The sequence below is a fragment of the Mercurialis annua genome, linkage group LG3 (assembly GCF_937616625.2).
Source record: "Mercurialis annua linkage group LG3, ddMerAnnu1.2, whole genome shotgun sequence".
Lineage (NCBI taxonomy): Eukaryota > Viridiplantae > Streptophyta > Magnoliopsida > Malpighiales > Euphorbiaceae > Mercurialis > Mercurialis annua.
The window spans coordinates 55,615,585-55,636,727 of NC_065572.1; the positions used below are offsets into that span (position 1 = coordinate 55,615,585).

At 32.9% G+C, this 21,143-nt stretch overlaps 2 protein-coding genes across 3 annotated transcripts; both read left to right on the forward strand.

Moving 5' to 3' along the window:
* The first annotated feature begins 154 nt into the window (after positions 1 to 154).
* On the forward strand, positions 155 to 5,403 carry LOC126671566 (protein LSD1). Of its 2 annotated transcripts, none has more exons than XM_050365348.2 (7): positions 155 to 209; positions 995 to 1,108; positions 3,251 to 3,361; positions 4,235 to 4,347; positions 4,724 to 4,801; positions 4,913 to 4,984; positions 5,073 to 5,403. In XM_050365348.2, the coding sequence occupies exons 2-7, from the start codon at positions 997 to 999 to the stop codon at positions 5,109 to 5,111; spliced, it is 525 nt and encodes a 174-aa protein (XP_050221305.1). In that variant the 5' UTR covers positions 155 to 209; positions 995 to 996; the 3' UTR covers positions 5,112 to 5,403. The 2 variants fall into 2 exon arrangements, with proteins under 2 accessions (XP_050221305.1, XP_050221304.1); XM_050365347.2 differs by lacking the exon at positions 155 to 209 and adding an exon at positions 305 to 520.
* Positions 5,404 to 8,312: 2,909 nt separating this feature from the next.
* Positions 8,313 to 10,264, forward strand: LOC126671565 (CASP-like protein 1B1). The gene is made up of 3 exons (XM_050365346.2): positions 8,313 to 8,615; positions 8,884 to 9,007; positions 9,927 to 10,264. The coding sequence occupies exons 1-3, from the start codon at positions 8,368 to 8,370 to the stop codon at positions 10,155 to 10,157; spliced, it is 603 nt and encodes a 200-aa protein (XP_050221303.1). The 5' UTR covers positions 8,313 to 8,367; the 3' UTR covers positions 10,158 to 10,264.
* Positions 10,265 to 21,143: the final 10,879 nt, after the last annotated feature.

Below are 21,143 nucleotides of genomic sequence, written 5' to 3' on the forward strand. Positions count from 1 at the left end.
AAAATGGCTGAAATTTAGGATGAGACTACAAAATGCAAAAATTGAAAATTAGAATTTGTGTTATAATGTTTTAAACGTTACACTTAAATCGCTAAAAAAAATTCCATAAATATTTTATTATACAAACAATATTTTGTCATAAAGACAAGAAAAGGAAGTTTCAGTTGACAGGTTCTGTTATATTCTATCCAAAATCCAACAATAATACGGTGAACATTCAGCAAATTAATTTATTTGATCTAATTAATGTTTTTATTATATAGTTCATTATATTTTATTTATTTATAATATAGTTTTGGTTCATTTTCTTGAACACATCTATCTATCTATAAAATCCTGTTTAGAATCTATGCTTTTCTTTTGACCCAAAATCATTCAATAAACACACAAATCCATACAAATTTCGGGTCCTACGATCTCATCAACATTTTTGTGTGTACCCTTTAACAGTTAACTGATTCTTGTAATTCAAAGTTTGATTCTTTTATTATTTAGAATCGAGCTTCCCTTCGAATTTAAGGTATTTTTGTTTATTTTATTTTTAATTCATCTGTTTAATTGTTGATTTTAATTTTCTTTTATGGATTCTTGTGGTTCTTTCTTTAAATCAAATTTAAGTGATTTTTTTGTTTTTTGTTTCGATAATCGGGGAGCGGAATGTTTGTGGGAGGAATAGAACTCACGACCTTGGCGGAATGCTGTTAATGTTTATACCAATTGAGCTATAGCTCGTTGGGATGTGATTTTTTTTAGTTTTTTTGGTCTTGTTTTGTTTGAAGCTTGTTGATTTAAATTGGTTTGTTTGGTTTAAATAATAATTGTTTATGGTTATTCAATTTTAGGAATTTTAAGTTTTTATCTGATATATGAAATGTTGATGATTTATCATTTATGGAAAGAATAAAATTTTAATCTTTTGTTGGAATTATGTCAATGGGTGCTTCTTAAATTTCTATATGGATTGATTGAGGTAATGAGTGCTTTTTATTCGCAGATATGCAGGGCCAGCTTATGTGCAACGGGTGTAGGAACATTCTCCTTTATCCGAGAGGAGCACCGAATGTTTGTTGTGCATTATGCAGTACAATTACCGCTGCTCCTCCTCCAGGTACTTCATCGTTTTTTTCCGTTTACTTTGGTGTTTCTTAATTGTGGGCATTGTTTCTCGTTTTCCTACTTTGTTATGTAGGAATAAATATCTGTTACGAAATGAAAAGTGAAACTAGTTGAATGAGACCAAACAGCTGATATTCTGATTATGCCGCTAAAATTATAGTTTTCTTTCATCAATTAAGTTTTCTTTCTGAATTGTATAGTAGAGTTTTGAAATAGAGAAAATGACTGGTTCGTGAATCTTATGCCTTACTTGCATGCATTATCAAGTTAAAGATAATAAGATATAAATTATTTAATCTTAGTGTTATGGATGATTAGTTCCAAATTGGAGAATAAGAACAGTGTTGTTTAAGGCGCAAGGCGCTCTCAAGGCGAGATAGCCATATATCGCCCGAGGCGAGAAGCGCTAAAAAAGCGCTCGCCTTATCGAAGTAAGGCGCTTATACCTAAAAATATTAAATATATATATTTATATATATTTTGATAAAAAAATCACTGGATTTGGGTCATTAGGATTTTGCACGTAGTTGTATTTCCATCCCGGATCCTTCTTCTTTTCAGTGGGTGTTGAACCATCAGTGCATGGTTGAGGTTGTCTATCCATGGCGTGAGAAGAAAGAATAAAAGGCTCTGCTCTTTGTTTTTTCACTTAACGTATATTTTAATTTGAAGTTATTGTGTTTTACTTAATCCTAAACACTTAAATAGAAACTTGAATAGACTTTTAGACTTCCTAAAAGACTTTTAAACTTCCTAAGTTAAATCCATTTAAAGCATTAATTAAGGCTATCAAATAGGAATGTCTAGATTAGAGTAAAAGTCACCTAAAAAACGTAAAAACCAAAAAATTCAAAAAAGCGTGCTTTTTTAATATTCCAAGGCGAGCCAAGGCGAGCGCTTAAGCAAATAAAGCGCTCGCCTTACTGAAGGCGCCTCGACTGGAAGGTCTGGAGGCGCCATCAGTCAGTGGCGCCTCGCCTGAGCGCTTTAGGCGCTCAGGCGAGCGCTTTTAATAACACTCAATGTCTTAGCATGGACTTCTTCAACCATTTGCACCAACGGGGTATGCAAATTTTATGCCTAACTCTTGATTATATAGAACCTTACCTTACTTTTGATTTTGAAGTTGGAATTCAGAATTATGTTTCTTTGCACCTTTGAAGTTACAAATGTAAAGATAAAATTCTTCGCATGGGTAACCACTAACCCGTGACCATTAAATTGCTGCACTCTTCTTTTAGATGGTTACGACAAAAAGGTATAGTATGTGTTCTGGACATAATGACTTTTTTTGTTTCTGTAAAATGGCTTTTATAACAAAAAAAACATCCTCTAGGGCAAAAATGAAAAAAACAAAGGGAAAGGGAAAGAGAGAAACAGGGAGGCTGGGGAAGAGAGATAAACAAAAAATAGTTAAAGAATAGTATAATGGGCTTTCCAGCTTTAAAAGGTTTCTTCTATTTGTTTTCTATATAGTATATTTGTTTAAAGGAAAACTGTACAGCTACTGCATATGCGAAATGGAGGTATTTAAGATAAAGATGTAAAAAAAATATTGTTTTCAAGTTTGTAGCTTGCTTTGTAGTTTCTACTGAAGCATTTGTAAGTAGTATTATGGTAATGCATTGACAAAATACAGGCTTCTTTGGCATATATTACATATAGAAATAAAATGAAAGTAAAACACAGGGCTATTATAGTTTATGTTCGGGCTGGCCTAATGAAACACCTCGCAGTATCCTCTCATTCTGTTCAATCCTTTATTGTCATCTTCAGCAAACTTGAGATGTATAATTGACGGTCATGTCGGTTAATAGAGGTAATTCAGTGCACATCTGATGTTTTATTATGGGAATCGCGTTTTAGTGCCCACCTCTTTGGTGAAATATAAACCATCTTATGTTAATCAGTCTTCACCCTGATTCTTTATGGAGTAGATTATTCTAGCATTGTTTTAGGCTTAGTGGGATGGTGGGACGAATTTAGGATCTTGTGAGGGCACAAATTTAAAGCTAATTCTTTATGACTTTGTGGCAACAGAAACCAAAAGAACTTTGATTAACATGTACGAAAATAAAGAACTGTGATAATCTAAAAACAATTAATCATCTAATTTTGCAAGAATCTTCTGCAGGGATGGAAATGGCTCAACTTATATGTGGAGGTTGCAGGACATTGCTAATGTATACGCGTGGTGCAACAAGTGTGAGATGCTCCTGCTGTCACACTGTGAACCTTGCACCAGGTAAGTAGAAAATTAATACATGATAAGTGAATACTATGATATCCCTTGAGTGGCATTGGCTGAATTTTTCAGCTTTTAATTCTATTTGCATTGTAACAAGTGATATAGTTCTGGCCTTACATTTTGCATACTGAAATGGCTTAGGATGATTATAGCTTCCAAAGTTATATTTTATTTCAAAACAACAAGGCGCCAATTGACATTGTTCCTGGGAATTAATTAATCGCCTAAAGTAGATAAAAGATTACAAAATCACAGAACAATCTGTTGGATATTAGACCTTTAAACTATTTTTTCTATCCTCTGGAATGTTACTGTAGAAGAGTCCAAATTTTTTTTCTCAGATGAGGATGTGTGCGGTGGCGATTCTATATTTTAAAAAAGAAATTATTATTTGTTTACTTGGGAGTGTATTTTCCAGCAATTGGAAGAAGAGATTTGTATTGTACTTGTCTGTTTCCGTTTTCTGTTTGTGCTGGCACATGGTCGCTGATTATGAGAGAATTCATTTCCAGTGATGAATTCCAAGACATTTTGGAGGATTCCTTGAAATATTTTGAGGTTGCGAGGTGCTAGTATACTTTATATGGCCATGTGTATGTCACCCTAATTAACACTGTCCATAGGTTCCTCCCTTTGATGTGGAAACTAGAAACTAATTAAATGAGCTTTTGTTGACTAAATTTACTAAACTGATCAAGTCATTTGAAATGGCTGTTACACGCTTTTTTCCCATTTGTTTTACTGGTGCATGTCTGTCTGTCTAATATTGTGTTACTTCTATATTGCTCATCAGTTTGTAAGAATTTATTTGAAAAATCATTAATGCTTTGGTTAATTTATTTGGGTGGTTTCTTGCTTTTTCCGCCATAGTATCTGGTCAGGCTGCTCATATCAACTGTGGAAATTGCCGCACAACACTCGTGTATCCTTATGGAGCTCCATCTGTTAAGTGTGCTCTCTGCCACTATGTCACTAATGTTAGTGTAAGTATATACTCTATGCCAACTTTCAACTTGTGAATTTAGTTTTTATGTGTGTGCTCAAGTATTAAACTTATTTTCGATATCAACTCAAATTTTGTAAATGATCCTTTTTCATAGATGTCTACAATAGATTAATCTAAAATCGAGTTGATATGGCTTTTTGTGTCTGATATTGATCATTCATGTACTGGACATTCTCGCTCCTTTAATACTTCAAGAGGGATCATAATTGATTAGACAGTTCGATAGAACTTTTCTTTTTATGCAAATTTTATGTAATTGGATATGAAATCATCTTGATTTTCTTGACTTTTTAATTTCATTTAAATGTTCAATGGCCAATACTGATTTTCCTGCTGTATGGTATATGTTGCAGATGGGCAATGTGAGAGTTCCACTTCCGGCAAATAGACCTAATGGTACAGCCGGAATGACGCCACCATCTACTTCAGCGGTGAGTAATAGAACTTTGCTAATATTTCTAGTGATAGATTAAGGTTGTTTTTGTCTATATGATGTTTACTGACTTCATTGTTCCAATCCATGTATCACGCTATTCTGGCAGTCGACGCCCCAATCTCAAACTCAAACTGTTGTCGTGGAAAACCCCATGTCTGTCGATGAAAGCGGCAAACTGGTAAACCTTTTTCTCTCTCTCATGTTCGTATTATCGAGACTGACTGACCAACCTGTGGTGACATAATGAGATATTGCAAATGTTGCAGGTGAGCAATGTTGTAGTTGGTGTCACGCATAAAAAATGATGGCAGTGAGATTTTCGGATCTTGCTGTTTATATGTAGGGAAGAGCGACAAGGATGGATATGGAATTTGATTGTGTATATTTTTCTCGGAAATAGCCATGATTAACATTGATTTATAGAATTATTGCAAATATATGAGATGTGGGAGAAATTTGAAGTGTGGATGTACATTGTGTGAATGAGAAGCGGGACTGAACTGTTGTTAAATTGTACTTCTCTTATAGCAGAATCAGAATGATTACTCTGTATCTTTCGAAAACGCAATAATATATCTGAAACATGCATTCTTTTGACTCGTGAAACTGAAGAAATGAGCTTACCATCAGCTTCTGGTTTTCATTTATGTAGCAGCAGTAACAGATGGATCTAGGGATGTTCATTTCGACCAAATCGAATTGAATTAAATTTAAATTGACCTGTATTATACTGAACTACTTAGTTTGGTTGGTTTTTTTGTTCGGTTTACTTTTTTGGCTCGGTTTGTCTCAAAAGTGGACTGAAATTTCCTCTTCCGAAATCCACCAATTAAGAAATTTAAATTTTTTATAATTTCAAACTAATTCTTACAGAATTTGTTGATTTCTTTCGATTATCCAATTTTATTTGGTTGCTGTATAATCTACAGACTGTTTAATGTGATGTATAAACGGCAGAAAGAAACATGGCTCCAGAAATTAAGGTTGTGAAAATACTACTAATTTTAATATGTAATTTTTGTAATGTTTAAATTCTAATTAGGAAAATCTTAAATGTACTTTTCATTAGTTGCTTGAATTTTTTTCTTTATTTTTAGGAAATTAAACTAGATTAATTACAAATATGCGAGTATAATTTGGTATCTCAATTTCAAATATCAGATTTAGAAATAGATGCCAGCGTAAGAGTGTGGACAATAGTATTCGTTGATTTTTTTAACATAACTCAATGAACTATTAACGTAGTCCTTAAAAATATGCTAGACTATCAAACCAATAGATGAATGATCCTCCAACGAAGAATAGAAAGATTGAACAAAAAGTAACGCATCTGTTTCAAACCGAACATTATGCGAAGCCAACCCTTTAGTCCAGGTTATAGATTCTTTAAAATTGATGGCTCCCACCATAAGAGGCTCTTGTAACCCTGACATCGAGTACTTGCCCCAGACATTTACCATCATGATCTCGCACCACACAAGTGATACCAATACTAGGGATGGCAATGGGGCGGGGTGGGGAAGCTATCTCCATCCCCGTCCCCGCTTGTATGGGGAATCCACATCCTCGTTCCCATTTATTTGATGGGGACTAATCATCCCCATTCCCATACCCGTGGATTCCCCATCCCTATAGGGATCCCCATATTCCCGTATAATTTTAATATAAATATTTAAATATTTTTATTATTTTCATAAAATATTTGAGAAAAAAATATAAACTATTCAATATTAATGACATAAAAAATTACAAATTAAATTATCCCAAAAATTAATTAATCATGTAAAATATTCAGCAGTTTTAAATATTAAAATAAAATAATCAAAATAATATAAAAAGTCATTAAAAGTCATTATTCAATATCCTAATAATTAAATAAAATTATTAAAAAATATGAACAATATACTAAACATTGTGGGTCCTTATAAAGACGGGGATGGAGATCTCCATGGGGTGGGGACTACATGTGTTAGGGGCGGTTTTTTTTTATAGGGGCGGTTAAAATCGCCCCTAGAACTACAAATTAACAAATTTACACCATATTTACAGCCGTTTGATTTTTTAAATAGCCGAACGTAAAAATTTCGACCCTCTTAAGTTGGAGTCCTGGTTACGCCACTGCCCATCCCCGTGCATGGGGAATAATCTTTCCTCATTCCCGTACCCATGGGGATAATTGGTGGGAATTCTCCGCCCCGTTGGGGTGGGTCCCCATGGAAATCGGGAATCCCCTCTCCATTACCATTGCTAACCAATACGATGATTTTCGGCGAAATATAGCCAGCTGCTTGATTTTTGCTGTGGCATTTTACTAAGATTGACTACATCTCTAATAATCATGTGGAGCTTGAAATCAGCATTCACTCAGAAGCCTTAAATTCAAAGAGAAATTGATTCATTTTTAATTAGAGCCGATTTTTTCTCAAATCGCTCCATATTTTTCATTTAGGAATATGGCGTGTTTAATTTATCCTCCATCAAGGTTTGGTGGAACTTAGGTTAAAGTTGTATTGATAAGTAACATTGAGCATATAATAAAACTTTGCCAACAAAAGTTTAACATATGTCTTGGTAGTTAAACTATACTTTTAATCTTATAAAATAATATAATAGTGGTGTCTTAAATTATTTAATCTGCTATTTTAGTGTCTTAAAAATTATTTCCTTAAAATTAGTACTTTAACTTTTTAAAAGTTTATCAAATAAGTCTCAAATTATTTTTCGATTACCAAACTACTAATAAAATAAAAATACAATTTCGGATTTGTGGATATGGATAGCTATTTTGATTCTACATAGGTAACACTATGATTTGCATGCACTAACATTTTTATTTGCTAGTATGTCGGTGAAATTTAAGTTAATATATGGAATATATTTTTATTTTATATAGTAATTTAATACTCATTCCGTCCCATACTGATAGGCAGTACTTATATTTTTTTGTCTCAAATTATAAACAGTTCATTATAATTAAGTCTGTAAATGACGCGTACGTCCTTCAATATATATAGCGGCAGATTGAAGTTTAGACATTGAAATAGTAAATTTATCAAATTACAGACACTATTAATTAAATTTTGTTTGTAATATCTCTTACAAGTATGAATATACGGATTTTATTTCAAGTACGTGTTGTTTGTTTATGTAAAAAGTAAAAAGTTGTCAACACATAAAAAGTATTTATTAATTTGCTGTTATAAATAATCACTTCACGTGTCACCTATTAAATAATGGATTTGATTCATCTAAAAACTTCTCCATAAGAAGTGCGTCGTAAAATGACGTGGCTTATATGGGATAATTTCTCATAATTTGTTTTCACAACCACCATTAGTATGAAAAGGAAGATTGGATGGTTAGACCACCCAAAGAAACTCACATTTAAGCTACACTTAGCTTATTAGTAGACTTGACAAAATCACTTTTGGTCATCTATTTTACCATCTAACACTCTACTCTCTTAATGTAGTACTATTATATAACATCTATAAATGTTGCTCTTAGCTTTAATATCATCACCACCTTAATCAATTCATTCATCCTCTACTACTTCTTTATATGGCTCTAGAAAATGGTGAGAAACTCGATCAGGCGGCCGACTCGTCCTCCGCCGCCGCCTTAAAGCCGAAGAATTATACGAGCTGGGTGGTCTTGTTGTTGAGAGTTATTGCATTTTCCGGCACGACAGCTGCCACCGTTGCAATGGCTACCAACAAACAAACCAAAAGTTTCACGGTTGCCACCATTGGGACTACTCCTATACAAGCCTCTCTCACTGCCAAGTTTCAACATACTCCTGCTTTTGTGTATGCTTTTTCCTTTATTTTCTTCTTGTGATTTTTATTTTGAATAATTATACAACGCAGCGGTTGCGCCACGTCATTCGTGTAACAAACCAATGAGGCGTTAGCCATGTGCAAATATTTAATGATAAAAAAATAAGCAATAAATAAAGATTTCCTATCGCAAATGATTATTGGCTTATTGTAAAAATGACGTGGCACATCCGTTGTGTGGAATAAACATTCATTTATTTTTCCTCAATAAAATATTTAATATGGTTTGTTGATGCAGGTTTTTTGTAATAGCAAATGGGATGGCCAGTGTCCATAACTTGGTGATGATGGCATTGCAAATATTTGCACATAAGTTTGATTACAAAAGACTCCATCATGTCACAATTGCCATTTTAGATATGGTAATTTCTTCAAATTTAACTCTATATATTATTTTTTTGATGTATAGGAGGTCTGTACCTCATGTTCAAAGCGAACCGAGCCAAACTGAACTAGTTCAAAAAATATAAAAAAATATGTTTACTTTTACCATAGAGGTACATTTCTACTTAAATATTTAGATGCAGCCATAAAAGACTTGAATTCAAAAACTCTATAGCAAATTATTCTAATGCCATCCCACATGTGTTATAATTTACATTTCGGTCCCTTATGTTAGAAAATCAAACAGTGCGCTCCTTCATTCTTTTTTCTGTCAACTATTTGCTCTCTCCATCCATTTTTAGTGTTAATCAACTGAGTCAAATTATTTAACTAAAAAATTTAAATCTAAATTTAGTTATTTTTGCAATAAATAAAATAAAAAACTATAAATTTTTGAAATTTAATAGTTTAATAAATTCAATTTATTTAATGTTTACTTCTCTTATTTTGAGATTTTTTTTACTTTATTACGTTTTAAAACTAAAAAAATAAAACTAAAAAGTATTTTTTTTCTTCAAAAAGTTAAACATTAATAAATATTAAAAATTAAATTGAATTCATTAATATTAAAATGGCTTTTATTTAGACATTAAAAATGTGATTAAAGTTTACTTTTTTTATTTAATTTAGTCTTTTTACTCAGTTGACTAACACAAAAAATAAACAGAGAAACTAAATTGTAGGAAAATAAAAATGAGGACCATATCGTTTGATTGTCAAAAAAAAAAGACGAAAATGAGAATTATGATATATGTGAACGTTAGAGTAATTTGCTCAAAACATCATCAATTACGACCCTTTCTAATTGGTTTATATATCATTATTAACCAATTGATTTCTATAGAATTTGTATATGAAACTAATTTTGATCTCTAATCTTGAAAATTAATATTGCAGTTGACGGTGGGATTGATATCAGGAGGGGTGAATGCAGCAGTTTTCATGGCAGAATTAGGCAAAAATGGGAATTCACATGCCAAATGGAACCAAATTTGTGATAAATTTGAAAGGTATTGCTCACAGGGTGGTGCTGCTATCATTGCTTCCTTTATTGGCCTCCTTTTCATGCTCATTATTACCATCATTTCCATCCTTAAACTTCTTCCACCTAAATCTAATGCCACTTAAGTCTACTCTTTTAAGTTACTTATGCATTTTTAATAGTTTGCATGGGAGAAATGTAAAAGATATGTATTGTTTGATATTCAAACAAATATGGAAATATGTTTTCCCAATTACCATGTCAGCATTAATTTCACAGATTTTTATATAGTATATCAAATGTGTGTTTTTAATACTTTATTATTGGAGAAGATATAGCATATGTAGTGCTTAATATATATATATATATATATATATATATATATATATATATATATATATATATATATATATATATATATATATACACGCACACAAATACACACGATGATTGATGGGATGAAGTACAATCTGAGTTAGCGTCGGACTTTTTTTAATACATTACAAGCAGAATAGCCAAGATTGGAATTTGAATCAGTCGATCATATAAAAATTTAAACATAATAACTACATTTTTTTTGAGAAAATAAAAAGTTGAAGTCGTCAACAATATACAAAAATTAATAATTAATAATTATATTTTAAAATAAATTAAGGATTTTTCTTTTTAAAATAAATTCGGGGCCCCTTTAGACAATGCCCTAGCTCCATCCTCGTGGTAAGCAATCACACGCCACACTGGTACAAACTAAACTTTTTTTCCCGAAAAAAATAATTTTTTTATTGATAATACGATTATAAAAGTCTCGATTAGCCGCTAGATCAATTGCACTAGATATTACATCGATATTCTAAAGACTTTTGTGCTACTAAAACTATCCAACAAATTAAATAAAAACTAAATTTAAAATTAGATCGAGGCAAATGAGAGTAAAATTATAAATTCAAATGATTACAATAAAAAAGGTAACAAATCTAATAATCTAAAAACTAAAAGTAGTTGTAATACCCAAATTTTTAAGGTATTAAAATTATGACACGTGTGTTACTGGCGTTTTGCGATTATAGTAAAAACCGTAACAAGTGGTGTGTGAATGCGGGCGTGCCAGGAACAGATTCCAATTTGTGAACTTAACTTCTTAAACGAGCGACTGGAGCTTGGTTAACCTTATTACAAGTACTCCAAAAATTAATGTTAAGAGAACTTGAATGAAAACAAAGAAATTCAATTATAAAGTTCTTTACTAATTGAAAAATGAGAAATTACAGAGGTCGTGTATTTTTGCCTTTGGGCGTGTTTTTGTGGAATTTGATCGGGGCAAATATTGTATCGCTTCCTTCTTATATATAACCTTTGAAAAACTACCGCTTGATTTCAACTGCCCACTACCTTCACGATGCTTTACATCTTCAGAAGTTCCAAAAGCTGCTTCTTCAACTGCTTCCAAAAAAGGCACTTGGGTTTCGGAGCTTCTAACTCTGACATCAATATCGTGGGCGTCTGGACTTCTAACTTTTGACATCAATTTTATGAGCTTCTTTGTATGAACTATTCTCCAGAATTTTAATCTTCCAGACTTTTAACGAATTAAAGTTTTGAGCTTCAGCTTCTGGAATCAACTTCTGAAATTATGTTCTGGTCAAACCTCCGAATTTAACCTCTGAAATTATCTTCTGGTTAAATCTTGGTCAAATCTCTGAAATCAAATTCTGAAATTAATGTTCTGGTCAAACCTCCGAAATCAACCTCTGAAGTTATCTTCTGGTCAAATTTTGGTCAAAACTCTAAAATCAACTTCTGAAATTAATCTTCTGGTTAAACCTCCGAAATTAACCTCTGAAATTATCTTCTGGTCAAATCTTGGTCAAATCTCTGAAATCAACTTCTGAAATTAATCTTCTGGTCAAACATCAAGCTATTTTAATTTTGGTGTAAACAATGCCCCCAATGGTAGCAAACTCTCTCTTGGCAGCAGCAGGTCCGGCAGGAAGTTCCTCTTCAGCAACAGCGGCGGAGACTCCTTCTCCAACAGGCCAGCAGCGACCGTTCTCCTTCGCAGGCCAACAGCCAGCAGCGGCTCTGTTCCGGCGTCTGCAGCAGGTAAGTTTTGTTCTTTTTTTGTTAAATTTATCTACTTAATTAATTAAAAAAAATAGAAAAAAGAAATTGTATAATTTTGTATTTTCACTTATTGGATGAAATTAGAATTTATGATTTATTTTTCTGAATTCTATTACCAATAATGCCAGTAGCATCTAACTTAGTGTCGGAAGAAGCAAATAATGGCTTCTATAAAATGAAATGATTTATAAACCCATTTGGCTAAAGTACGCTTTAATACTAGTTTAATGATGCACTTTAACCCTGAGAAAAATTCAAATATGTCATTCATATTGTTCCAACTTGTCTTTTACCATAAAAACTCAAAGCATGATTAACACATTTGAACCTTTTTGCACTCCAATTTAAATAAATGACTACAATTGAAGGTAGAAATTAAAAATTGAGTTAAAATTGAGGATTTTAAAAATTTGAGTCATAAATAAAAAAATAAAAATATATGGGATATTAAGTCTACATTTAAAGATGCACGCGGTTGGTTTATATTAATTTATAAACAAATCAACTCTTCATTTTAATACCATTTATATTTCAACAAGAAAAATATCAATTTGCATTGATGGTATAAGAGAAAATCTCCCAGAATATCATGGTTTAGACTTTGTTTACTACAGTATTCAGTTTTTGACATCTTTATATCTCATATTTTTTTTCAAAATGATTTTTCTTAATTTTTTTAATTTCAAGAATACTTTTTTTTCCATTCTCATCAGCATCTGATCTCCTTCACTGATTTATCATTCTCGTCGGCATTTGATCTCTATTTTTTTATAGTGTGTTTTTTTTATCTTTTTTGTTTGATGTTTTTATAGTATGTGTTTTTATCTTTTTTGTTTGGTGTTTTTATAGTGTGTTTATAGTTTTATAGTGTAAATACACCACAGTCATCAAAATTAACAGTTAAACAAGATGTATATTAAAAAAATGTAATCTAAAAAAATAGAATGGAAGACATAATGGAAAAACAATTGTTAGCAATTAATCACATTGCCATGAGATCTGTGTACAAAAAATCAGACTGCAAGTAACAATTAGATAATAAATCTTATTGAAAAATCTAAACAGACACAAAAAAATGACGGAATAAAAGGAGTATATTTGTGACAAATCGTCGGATGTTGTCCTATTTTTAATATAATACCATCAGAACAAAGACGACGACAATAAAATTTTATTTTTATTTTTATTGGAGTTGAATGATTTGAAAAAGAAAAACGAAGTAACTAAAGAAAAGAAATGATGGAGTTAAACGATTTAAAAAAAATAGAAGTAGATAAAAAAAATGTTCCCCACAGAGAAAATAATCTAGTTTTGAAAAACAAAAAGTGAAGTGGAAAGAAGAGGTGAAGAAGATATCTTTATAATAAAGATATTCTTAAGTAGACTCAGTGTACCATGTTATCCGTGAACTATCCTATCGCATTATGACACGTCATTAAAATAGTGGAATTACCGTAATTTTGTTTATTACTTTTTTTTATACTTTTGACTAGTAATATTACGATAGTGCCACTATGTTAATGACATGTTATAATGTGATAGGTTTAGTTCACGGATGACGTGGTAGACTGAATTTATTTAAAAATTTCTCCATTGTAATCAGGGATGAATGTGAGGTAGGGCCAGGCAGGGCCTAGGCCCTACCTCACTTTTTAAAAAAAAATTAGGGCTTTTTACACAAACAATCTATATTGGCTAATTGTTTACTTTTATACATGTATATTTTTCACTTACTAAACTACCATACACGGAGCTAATTATAACTTTTATGCGGATCTTATATATTCAACCCTAATAGCACAATCATCATAATTTCACTTATTTTCTCTCTCCTCATCATTCAATTTTCTCTTCCTCTCAACTCATATTTCTCTCTCTTCCTCTCAACTCATCTTCCTCTCTCTTTCTTTCCGTCGTCTTCCGCTTCGCCGTCCTTTATTCCTCCGCTCCTCCGTCATCGTTCTCATCATCGTCTCCGTTGTCATTTTCGCCAACGCCATCATCTCCTCTGCTCGTCGTGTCATCTATTGGATTTCAGATCTACAATTTATTCATTCTTTTTCTTCTTTTTTATTTTCAGATCTACAATTGTTTTACTGTTTTTTCACCATTAAACATGTATATAGATTATATTTCAAGAATATAATGTTAATTTCATGTTATGTAATATAAAATTATGGTTATATGGAATAATTTTTTTGTTATTTCTGCATTTTGTTTTTGTGTTTGGTTGTATTTCTGTGTTTATTTATTCTGCAGCTCGATTTTTTGATGATGGTTGATTGTTGAATTATTATAATGTTACAGTGTTGTTGATTTGTTGTTGATTTTGTGTTGATAATCAGTTGGTACTTCCTTGATTTTAACATTGAAAATTTTTGTTTTTTTAAAATTGGCAAATTAGATAACTTTGTCAGCGAAATAAACTAAATAAAATAAATTTTAACCGAGACTAGATTATTATATGTTTGCATTATTATGTTGACATGTTGTTGATTTCTTGTTGATATTTTATCGATTGTCACAATTTTTCAAAAAATTATATTTTATTTTGATCCTTATGTTGATTTGTTGTTGATTTATTGTTGACATTATGTTGATAAGTATTTTAACTTTTTTTGATTTTCAATTTTATGTTGACATGTTGTTGATATACTGTTGATAACATGTTGATTTTTCAATCATTGAAAGAAAAATAAAATTAGTCTTAAATTGATGTATTAATGAACTATTGATATGTTTTTGATAATATGTTGATTGTTTCTGACTTAAATCAATTAATGTTCTCATTTTACAAACATCTTGACTAAATTAGCATTAATTATTGATTCGTTGTTGATTTATTGTTGACAACATCTTGACTTTTTTTGATTTTCAATTTTATGTTGACATGTTGTTGATATACTGTTGATAACATGTTGATTTTTCAATCATTAAAATAAAAGTAAAGTTAGTCTTAAATTGTTGTATTGATGAGCTGTTAACATGTTTTTGATAATATGTTGATTGTTTTTGGTTTAAATTAATCGATGTTCTCATTTTACAAACATTTTGACTAAATTAGCATTAATTGTTGATATCATGTTGACATTATGTTGATAACAACGACAATAATTCAAATGAAAAAATAAAATTATTCTTACATATAAAAATAAAAATATATTAAATATACATCAACACAACAGTTCACAAATTAAAGAAATCTATTTCAAAATATTTTTTTCCTCAATTCTCTTTGCAGCTGTACAATTTCTTCAAAATCACTTGTATAATTGTTTTGCGTTCCACCTCTCATACCTATCTAAATTTCGACAAAGACGGTTATGATACAGTTTCATTTCATCCAACGAAAGTTTATTTCACAGACAATATTATCTTATTTGTCAATGTTAAAATAAAAAGAATCAGTAGATATCAACATAAAATCAACAACACTGTAACATTACAATAATTCAGCAATCGATCATCATCAACAAATCGTTCTGCAGAATAAAAAAAACGCAGAAATACAACAAAACACAAAAAAATGCAGAAATAACAGAATTTTATTATATAAAATCACAAAATTATTCTATATAACATGAAATAAGTATTAGATTCTATAAAGATACTCTTTATACATGTTTAATGGTGAATCAACAGTAAAAGATAAACAAATTACAGATCTGAAAATAAAAAAAAGAACAAAAAATTTCAGATCTAAAATTAAAAAGATAAAAGAAAGATGGCGCGGCGAGATAAAGGCAGAACGATGGAGGCGAAACGGCGGAGGCGCAACAGCGGAGGCGGAACGGCGGAAGCGAAGGAGTAGAAATCGTGAATTTTTTTTGCACAACTCAAAAGAATTTACTATTATATAAGCAAGAACGGTTGAGATAATGTTGAAATAGAGATGAAAATGAGAGATGCAAGAGGAGTCGTGCAGTAATAGAGATAACGTACAGCAAAATCGTGGAGAAGAGAAGCGAAAATGGCGGAGAAAAATGAAAAAACCGCCAATCGAGAAGGAAAATAAGAAAACGGTAAAAAGGAAAGAAATCCAAAAAAAAGGCTATGTTTCATAAAATTGATGGTGTGAAAAGTAAAGATATGGATTGGGCCGTATAAAAGTAAAGTCTAGCCTAAATTCTGTATTTTATATAATAAGCCCAAAAAATTACATGTAATACTATTATGAAATTATCAATCTTTCGTTATTTTTACTATAATATTGACCTTCACTTCCTTTCCAACACGTACCATAATAAGATAAGAGGGCTATTTGGTGGGTCCCAAACAAAACAAATCCCGCAAAATAATTAGCACGTGCTGCCAAGTGAGATTAATTGGTAAGTTTACGTTTGTTAATTAGTACTATTAAAATTAGGAGTGTAGTTAAATTTAATTATTTTATAAATCAACTAAAAAAATTCCTTAAATTAAACAATCCTTATTCAACTTAAATTCCAATTCTAAAATTTCCAACACTTTCCTATTCAAAAATATACTTTAAATTTTCTAATCCTTTTTAAATAAGGTGAATTCAATTTCTGTAAATACACATTAAGTGCATTAATAACTCAACAATTTGATGAATTTTTCATTAGTTAATTTTTCCTAAATCCTCCTCTGTTGATTTGAAAAATTCTGAATCGCTCATCGGAATTCACTGCTCGCCGTACGTTTGTTTGAAGATAAAATTTTGAATATAAATTTATAGTTTAAATTCAAAATTAATTTAAGTTAATTTACATAATGATTAATTAGTGCATGTAACAAACTATTATTTAAAGATCATCGATATTTTAGAAGGAAAATTAAACTAAACTTTAAATTAAATTAAAAAATTAAATTTCAAAACTAATTCATAAATGATTGTCTAATATGTTTTACAAATTTTTTTTTAAAAGAATTGATGATGAGAGCACCTTCCAAAGATTTCAGAAGATGAAGACTCGTAGGATACTGTTTCTCTGTTTTTTAAGAAAACGGTTGGTGCCTTTGAAGTGTGTGGGCGTGCCAGAGGTTGGACCTCAAATTGAAAATTAAAAATTGATCAAGCGATTGTGACTGATTTTCAAAGGACGTAAAAATCTAAACGGTTCATAAAGAAAAACTCTTGAAGAAACTTTGAAAACAAGAAGAAACTTCTGCAATTGAAATCTAAAATTCAACACTGTAAATGAACTACTGCTGAAATAATATTAAAAACAAAAGATTGAAATTGCGAAAGCTGTAAAGTGTTTACAAAGGATTTCATAAAATAAAAGTTTTTGGTGTTGATAATCTCCTGAGAGTATTGAGTTTTTGTTGAATTTGGCTGGGATTCAAATCGTCGTCTTCTTCTCCCTTTTATAGCGTCTGTAGAAACTGCCGGGTGATAACTGCCTCTTTAACTGCCCACGTCTTCACAATGCTTCCCACTTCTAAAAACTGCTCCTGAAACATCGCTTTACAAAAAGCACGTGACTTCATGGACCTTGGCCAATTGAACTTCTGGGCTTCTTCTTCTAACGGGCTTTTGGCCTTTTGATTCTGAAATTCTCTTTTCCTCTAAGGTCAGGTCAAGGTCAAAAACAAACCTCTGAGATTAACTTCTCAATGTCAAATCTCTTGGAATTAATTTCTGAAAGTCAAATCTCTTGGAATTAACTTCTCAAATCTCTTGGAATTAAATCCTCTTGAAATTAACTTCTGACAGTCGAATCTCTTGGAAATCTCTTGGAAAAGTCAAATCTCTTGAAAATCTCTTGGAAAAGTCAAATCTCTTGAAAACTTGGAAAAGTCAAATTTCTTGGAATTAAATTCTCCACGTAGCTTTTTCTATCTTTTTAATAGAATATGGGCTTTATGGCCTTCGGGCCATATTTTAAATTTTGGCGTAAACAATGCCCCCTATATAATTGGCTTTAAAATAAAGCCATTTATATATATAGTTCTTTATCCAAAATTGATTAAACATTCCACCATGATGAGTCAAAATCTAAGCGCTTCACCCCTTCAGCTCCGGCGTCTTCAACAGCTGCTCCAAAACCTGCAAACCGGACGGCAGTTGTTGATCCTGTGTTCTCAAGACGGCGACGGCAACAGCTTTCCATGCCATCAGGTCCGTGTCATCTCGCCAGCAGATCCATTGGTTTGTCTCCGCCAGCCGCTGCGTCTCTAGCGGCTAGCCCAACCGCTGACCTCTCCTCTCCAGCCGCTTCTCCAGCAGCCTCGCCATTAGGTCTAGCGGCGCCAGCAGCCGTTCTCCGCTCCACCATCCAGCAGCGGCTGCTCCTTCGTCCAACGGCTGCTCACCGTCCTATTCACCATCGATTCCACGCCTCCAGCCGCGCGTCTCCAGTCGGTCCTCCGCTCGTCCAGCAGCCGCTCGCCTCCACCAGCTGATCCAACGGCTGCCTCGTCTCTTTCAATGGATGGCATCAACCCGGTGACTGCAGCGGCTCGCCTGTCTTCCCTAGCTGCATTTTTAGCGGCTAGTAGCTTCCTCGCCAGGCGGTCACCAGCAAGTTCAGCAACTCCCTCGCTAGCAGCAGCTCACCCATCCGCTGCTCTTCCTCGCCAGCAGGTCTGTGTAGTCTCGCCAGCCGCTGCCTCTCTAGCGGCATCGCCATCAACAGATCCATGCTAGCCTCCAGCGGCTTCCTCAGCAGCGCGATCATCTTTGCCAACAGGTCCAGTAGCGCGCTTGCCTTTGCCAGCCGCTGCATCTTCAGTTGCTCGCCTAGCCGCTCACCTGCCCTTTTTGCCAACTCTCCACACTGTATGGTAAATCCTGCCACATATTCAAGAGTTGACTGGCCTTCATCTCTTGAGAACCAAGAAAAATCAAGAACTTTAGGATATGGGTTATCTCTGTCAATTGTGTCAGGGTATGGCTTGTGAAACTCTGGCCTTCCCACTTGTCTTAAGCCGGGGCCATAGAGTTCTTGAACCATTTCTCTCACAGCATCAATATCCACCTGGTTTTGAATCACAGGAGGTTGAAACATAGGCACTGGAGTAGCATTTCCTCTTGGCATTCCACCACAATTATTTCCCATATGGTTAAAACTTGATTCTGCTACCTCCTGAACATGATTGCCAGATGCATGCCCCCCGAGTTCGACTTGTTTTAGACTCTTCTTTTCAGATTCCTCCTTTTGAGCCCAACTCCTCTGCAATTTTTCCACAGTATCAATCATGATCCTGTATTGTGCCTTGCTTTCTGTGGAGTACTCATCAATTCTCTTGGCTTGTTTCCTAGATTCTTCTTCGAACCTCTCCTGCCTTATCTCCATTCTTTTGAAATAATCCATCATGTGAGCCATGATGCTTTCAGGAGAATCTTCAACCATTTTCTCCTTTCCTTTCTCTTCTGCAGTAACAGGTCCTACTACAAGAATGACATTTTGTGGCGCCTCTTGATTTTCATTATTGAGAGGCGCAAGTGACTTCTCAAACTGTTCGACCACCGTGTGAACTTTTCCTCTTGGCCCTGCTGTTGCAGGCGCGCTTTCCTCCTCCCGAGAGTCGGATACATCTTTCCCTAAAATACTGCGAGTTCTTGGAGCCATCTTTCTAATAGTCCCACTGGGCGTGCCAAATTGTTTCCCAGTTTTTTAAGAAAACGGTTGGTGCCTTTGAAGTGTGTGCGGGCGTGCCAGAGGTTGGACCTCAAATTGAAAATTAAAAATTGATCAAGCGATTGTGACTGATTTTCAAAGGACGTAAAAAAATCTAAATGGTTCGTAAAGAAAAACTCTTGAAGAAACTTTGAAAACAAGAAGAAACTTCTGCAATTGAAATCTAAAATTCAACATTGTAAATGAACTACTGCTGAAATAATGTTAAAAACAAAAGATTGAAATTGCGAAAGCTGTAAAGTGTTTACAAAGGATTTCATAAAATAAAAGCTTTTGGTGTTGATAATCTCCTGAGAGTATTGAGTTTTTGTAGAATTTGGCTGGGGTTCAAATCGTCGTCTTCTTCTCCCTTTTATAACGTCTGTAGAAACTGTCGGGTGATAACTACCTCTTTAACTGCCCACGTCTTCACAACGCTTCCCACTTCTAAAAACTGCTCCTGAAACATCACTTTACAAAAAGCACGTGACTTCATGGACCTTGGCCAATTGAACTTCTGGGCTTCTTCTTCTAACGGGCTTCTGGCGTTTTGATTCTGAAATTCTCTTTTCCTCTAAGGTCAGGTTAAGGTCAAAAACAAACCTCTGAGATTAACTTCTCAATGTCAAATCTCTTGAAATTAATTTCTGAAAGTCAAATCTCTTGGAATTAACTTCTCAAATCTCTTGGAATTAAAATCCTCTTGGAATTAACTTCTGACAGTCGAATCTCTTGGAAATCTCTCGAAAAAGTCAAATCTCTTGAAAATCTCTTGGAAAAGTCAAATCTCTTGGAAATCTCTTGGAAAAGTCAAATCTCTTGGAATTAAATTCTCCACGTAGCTTTTTCTATCTTTTTAATAGAATATGGGCTTTATGGCCTTCGGGCCATATTTTAAATTTTGGCGTAAACAGATACAATTGTCTCTAATTAAAAAGCGATGAGTCATTAATTTTACTATGCGTTCGTTTGCCTTTTACTTTATTTTACATTAAAAATTAATAATTATACATTTTGATTATATTTTTAATAGTAGAATATTTTAATTTTTTTCAAGTTGAATTTGTGTCTTACCTTAATTTTGGAGCTGGCTTCGTTACTGGTTGTAACAATCCATGAAACTGGATACTGAATGAAATTAATAATTTATGACTCAAATATTTATAATTATTTTTGAAAAGAAGGGTAGTTTGAGGATAACCCTATTTTAAAAGTTAAAGGATTGCATTTGGAATTAATTTAGAAGTAGATATATTTTTGTATAAAATTTTAAGGATATATATGCACCTTTGACCCAAAAAAAGAAAAGAAAAGAATTCCACGTGAATAAGTCGCGTGCGCGTTTATGAAGAAAAAAAACCGGTGAATTTCGTTAAAACAGCGTACGTTTGAGCGGGTTCTGAACCACTGGGCCCACACACTCAT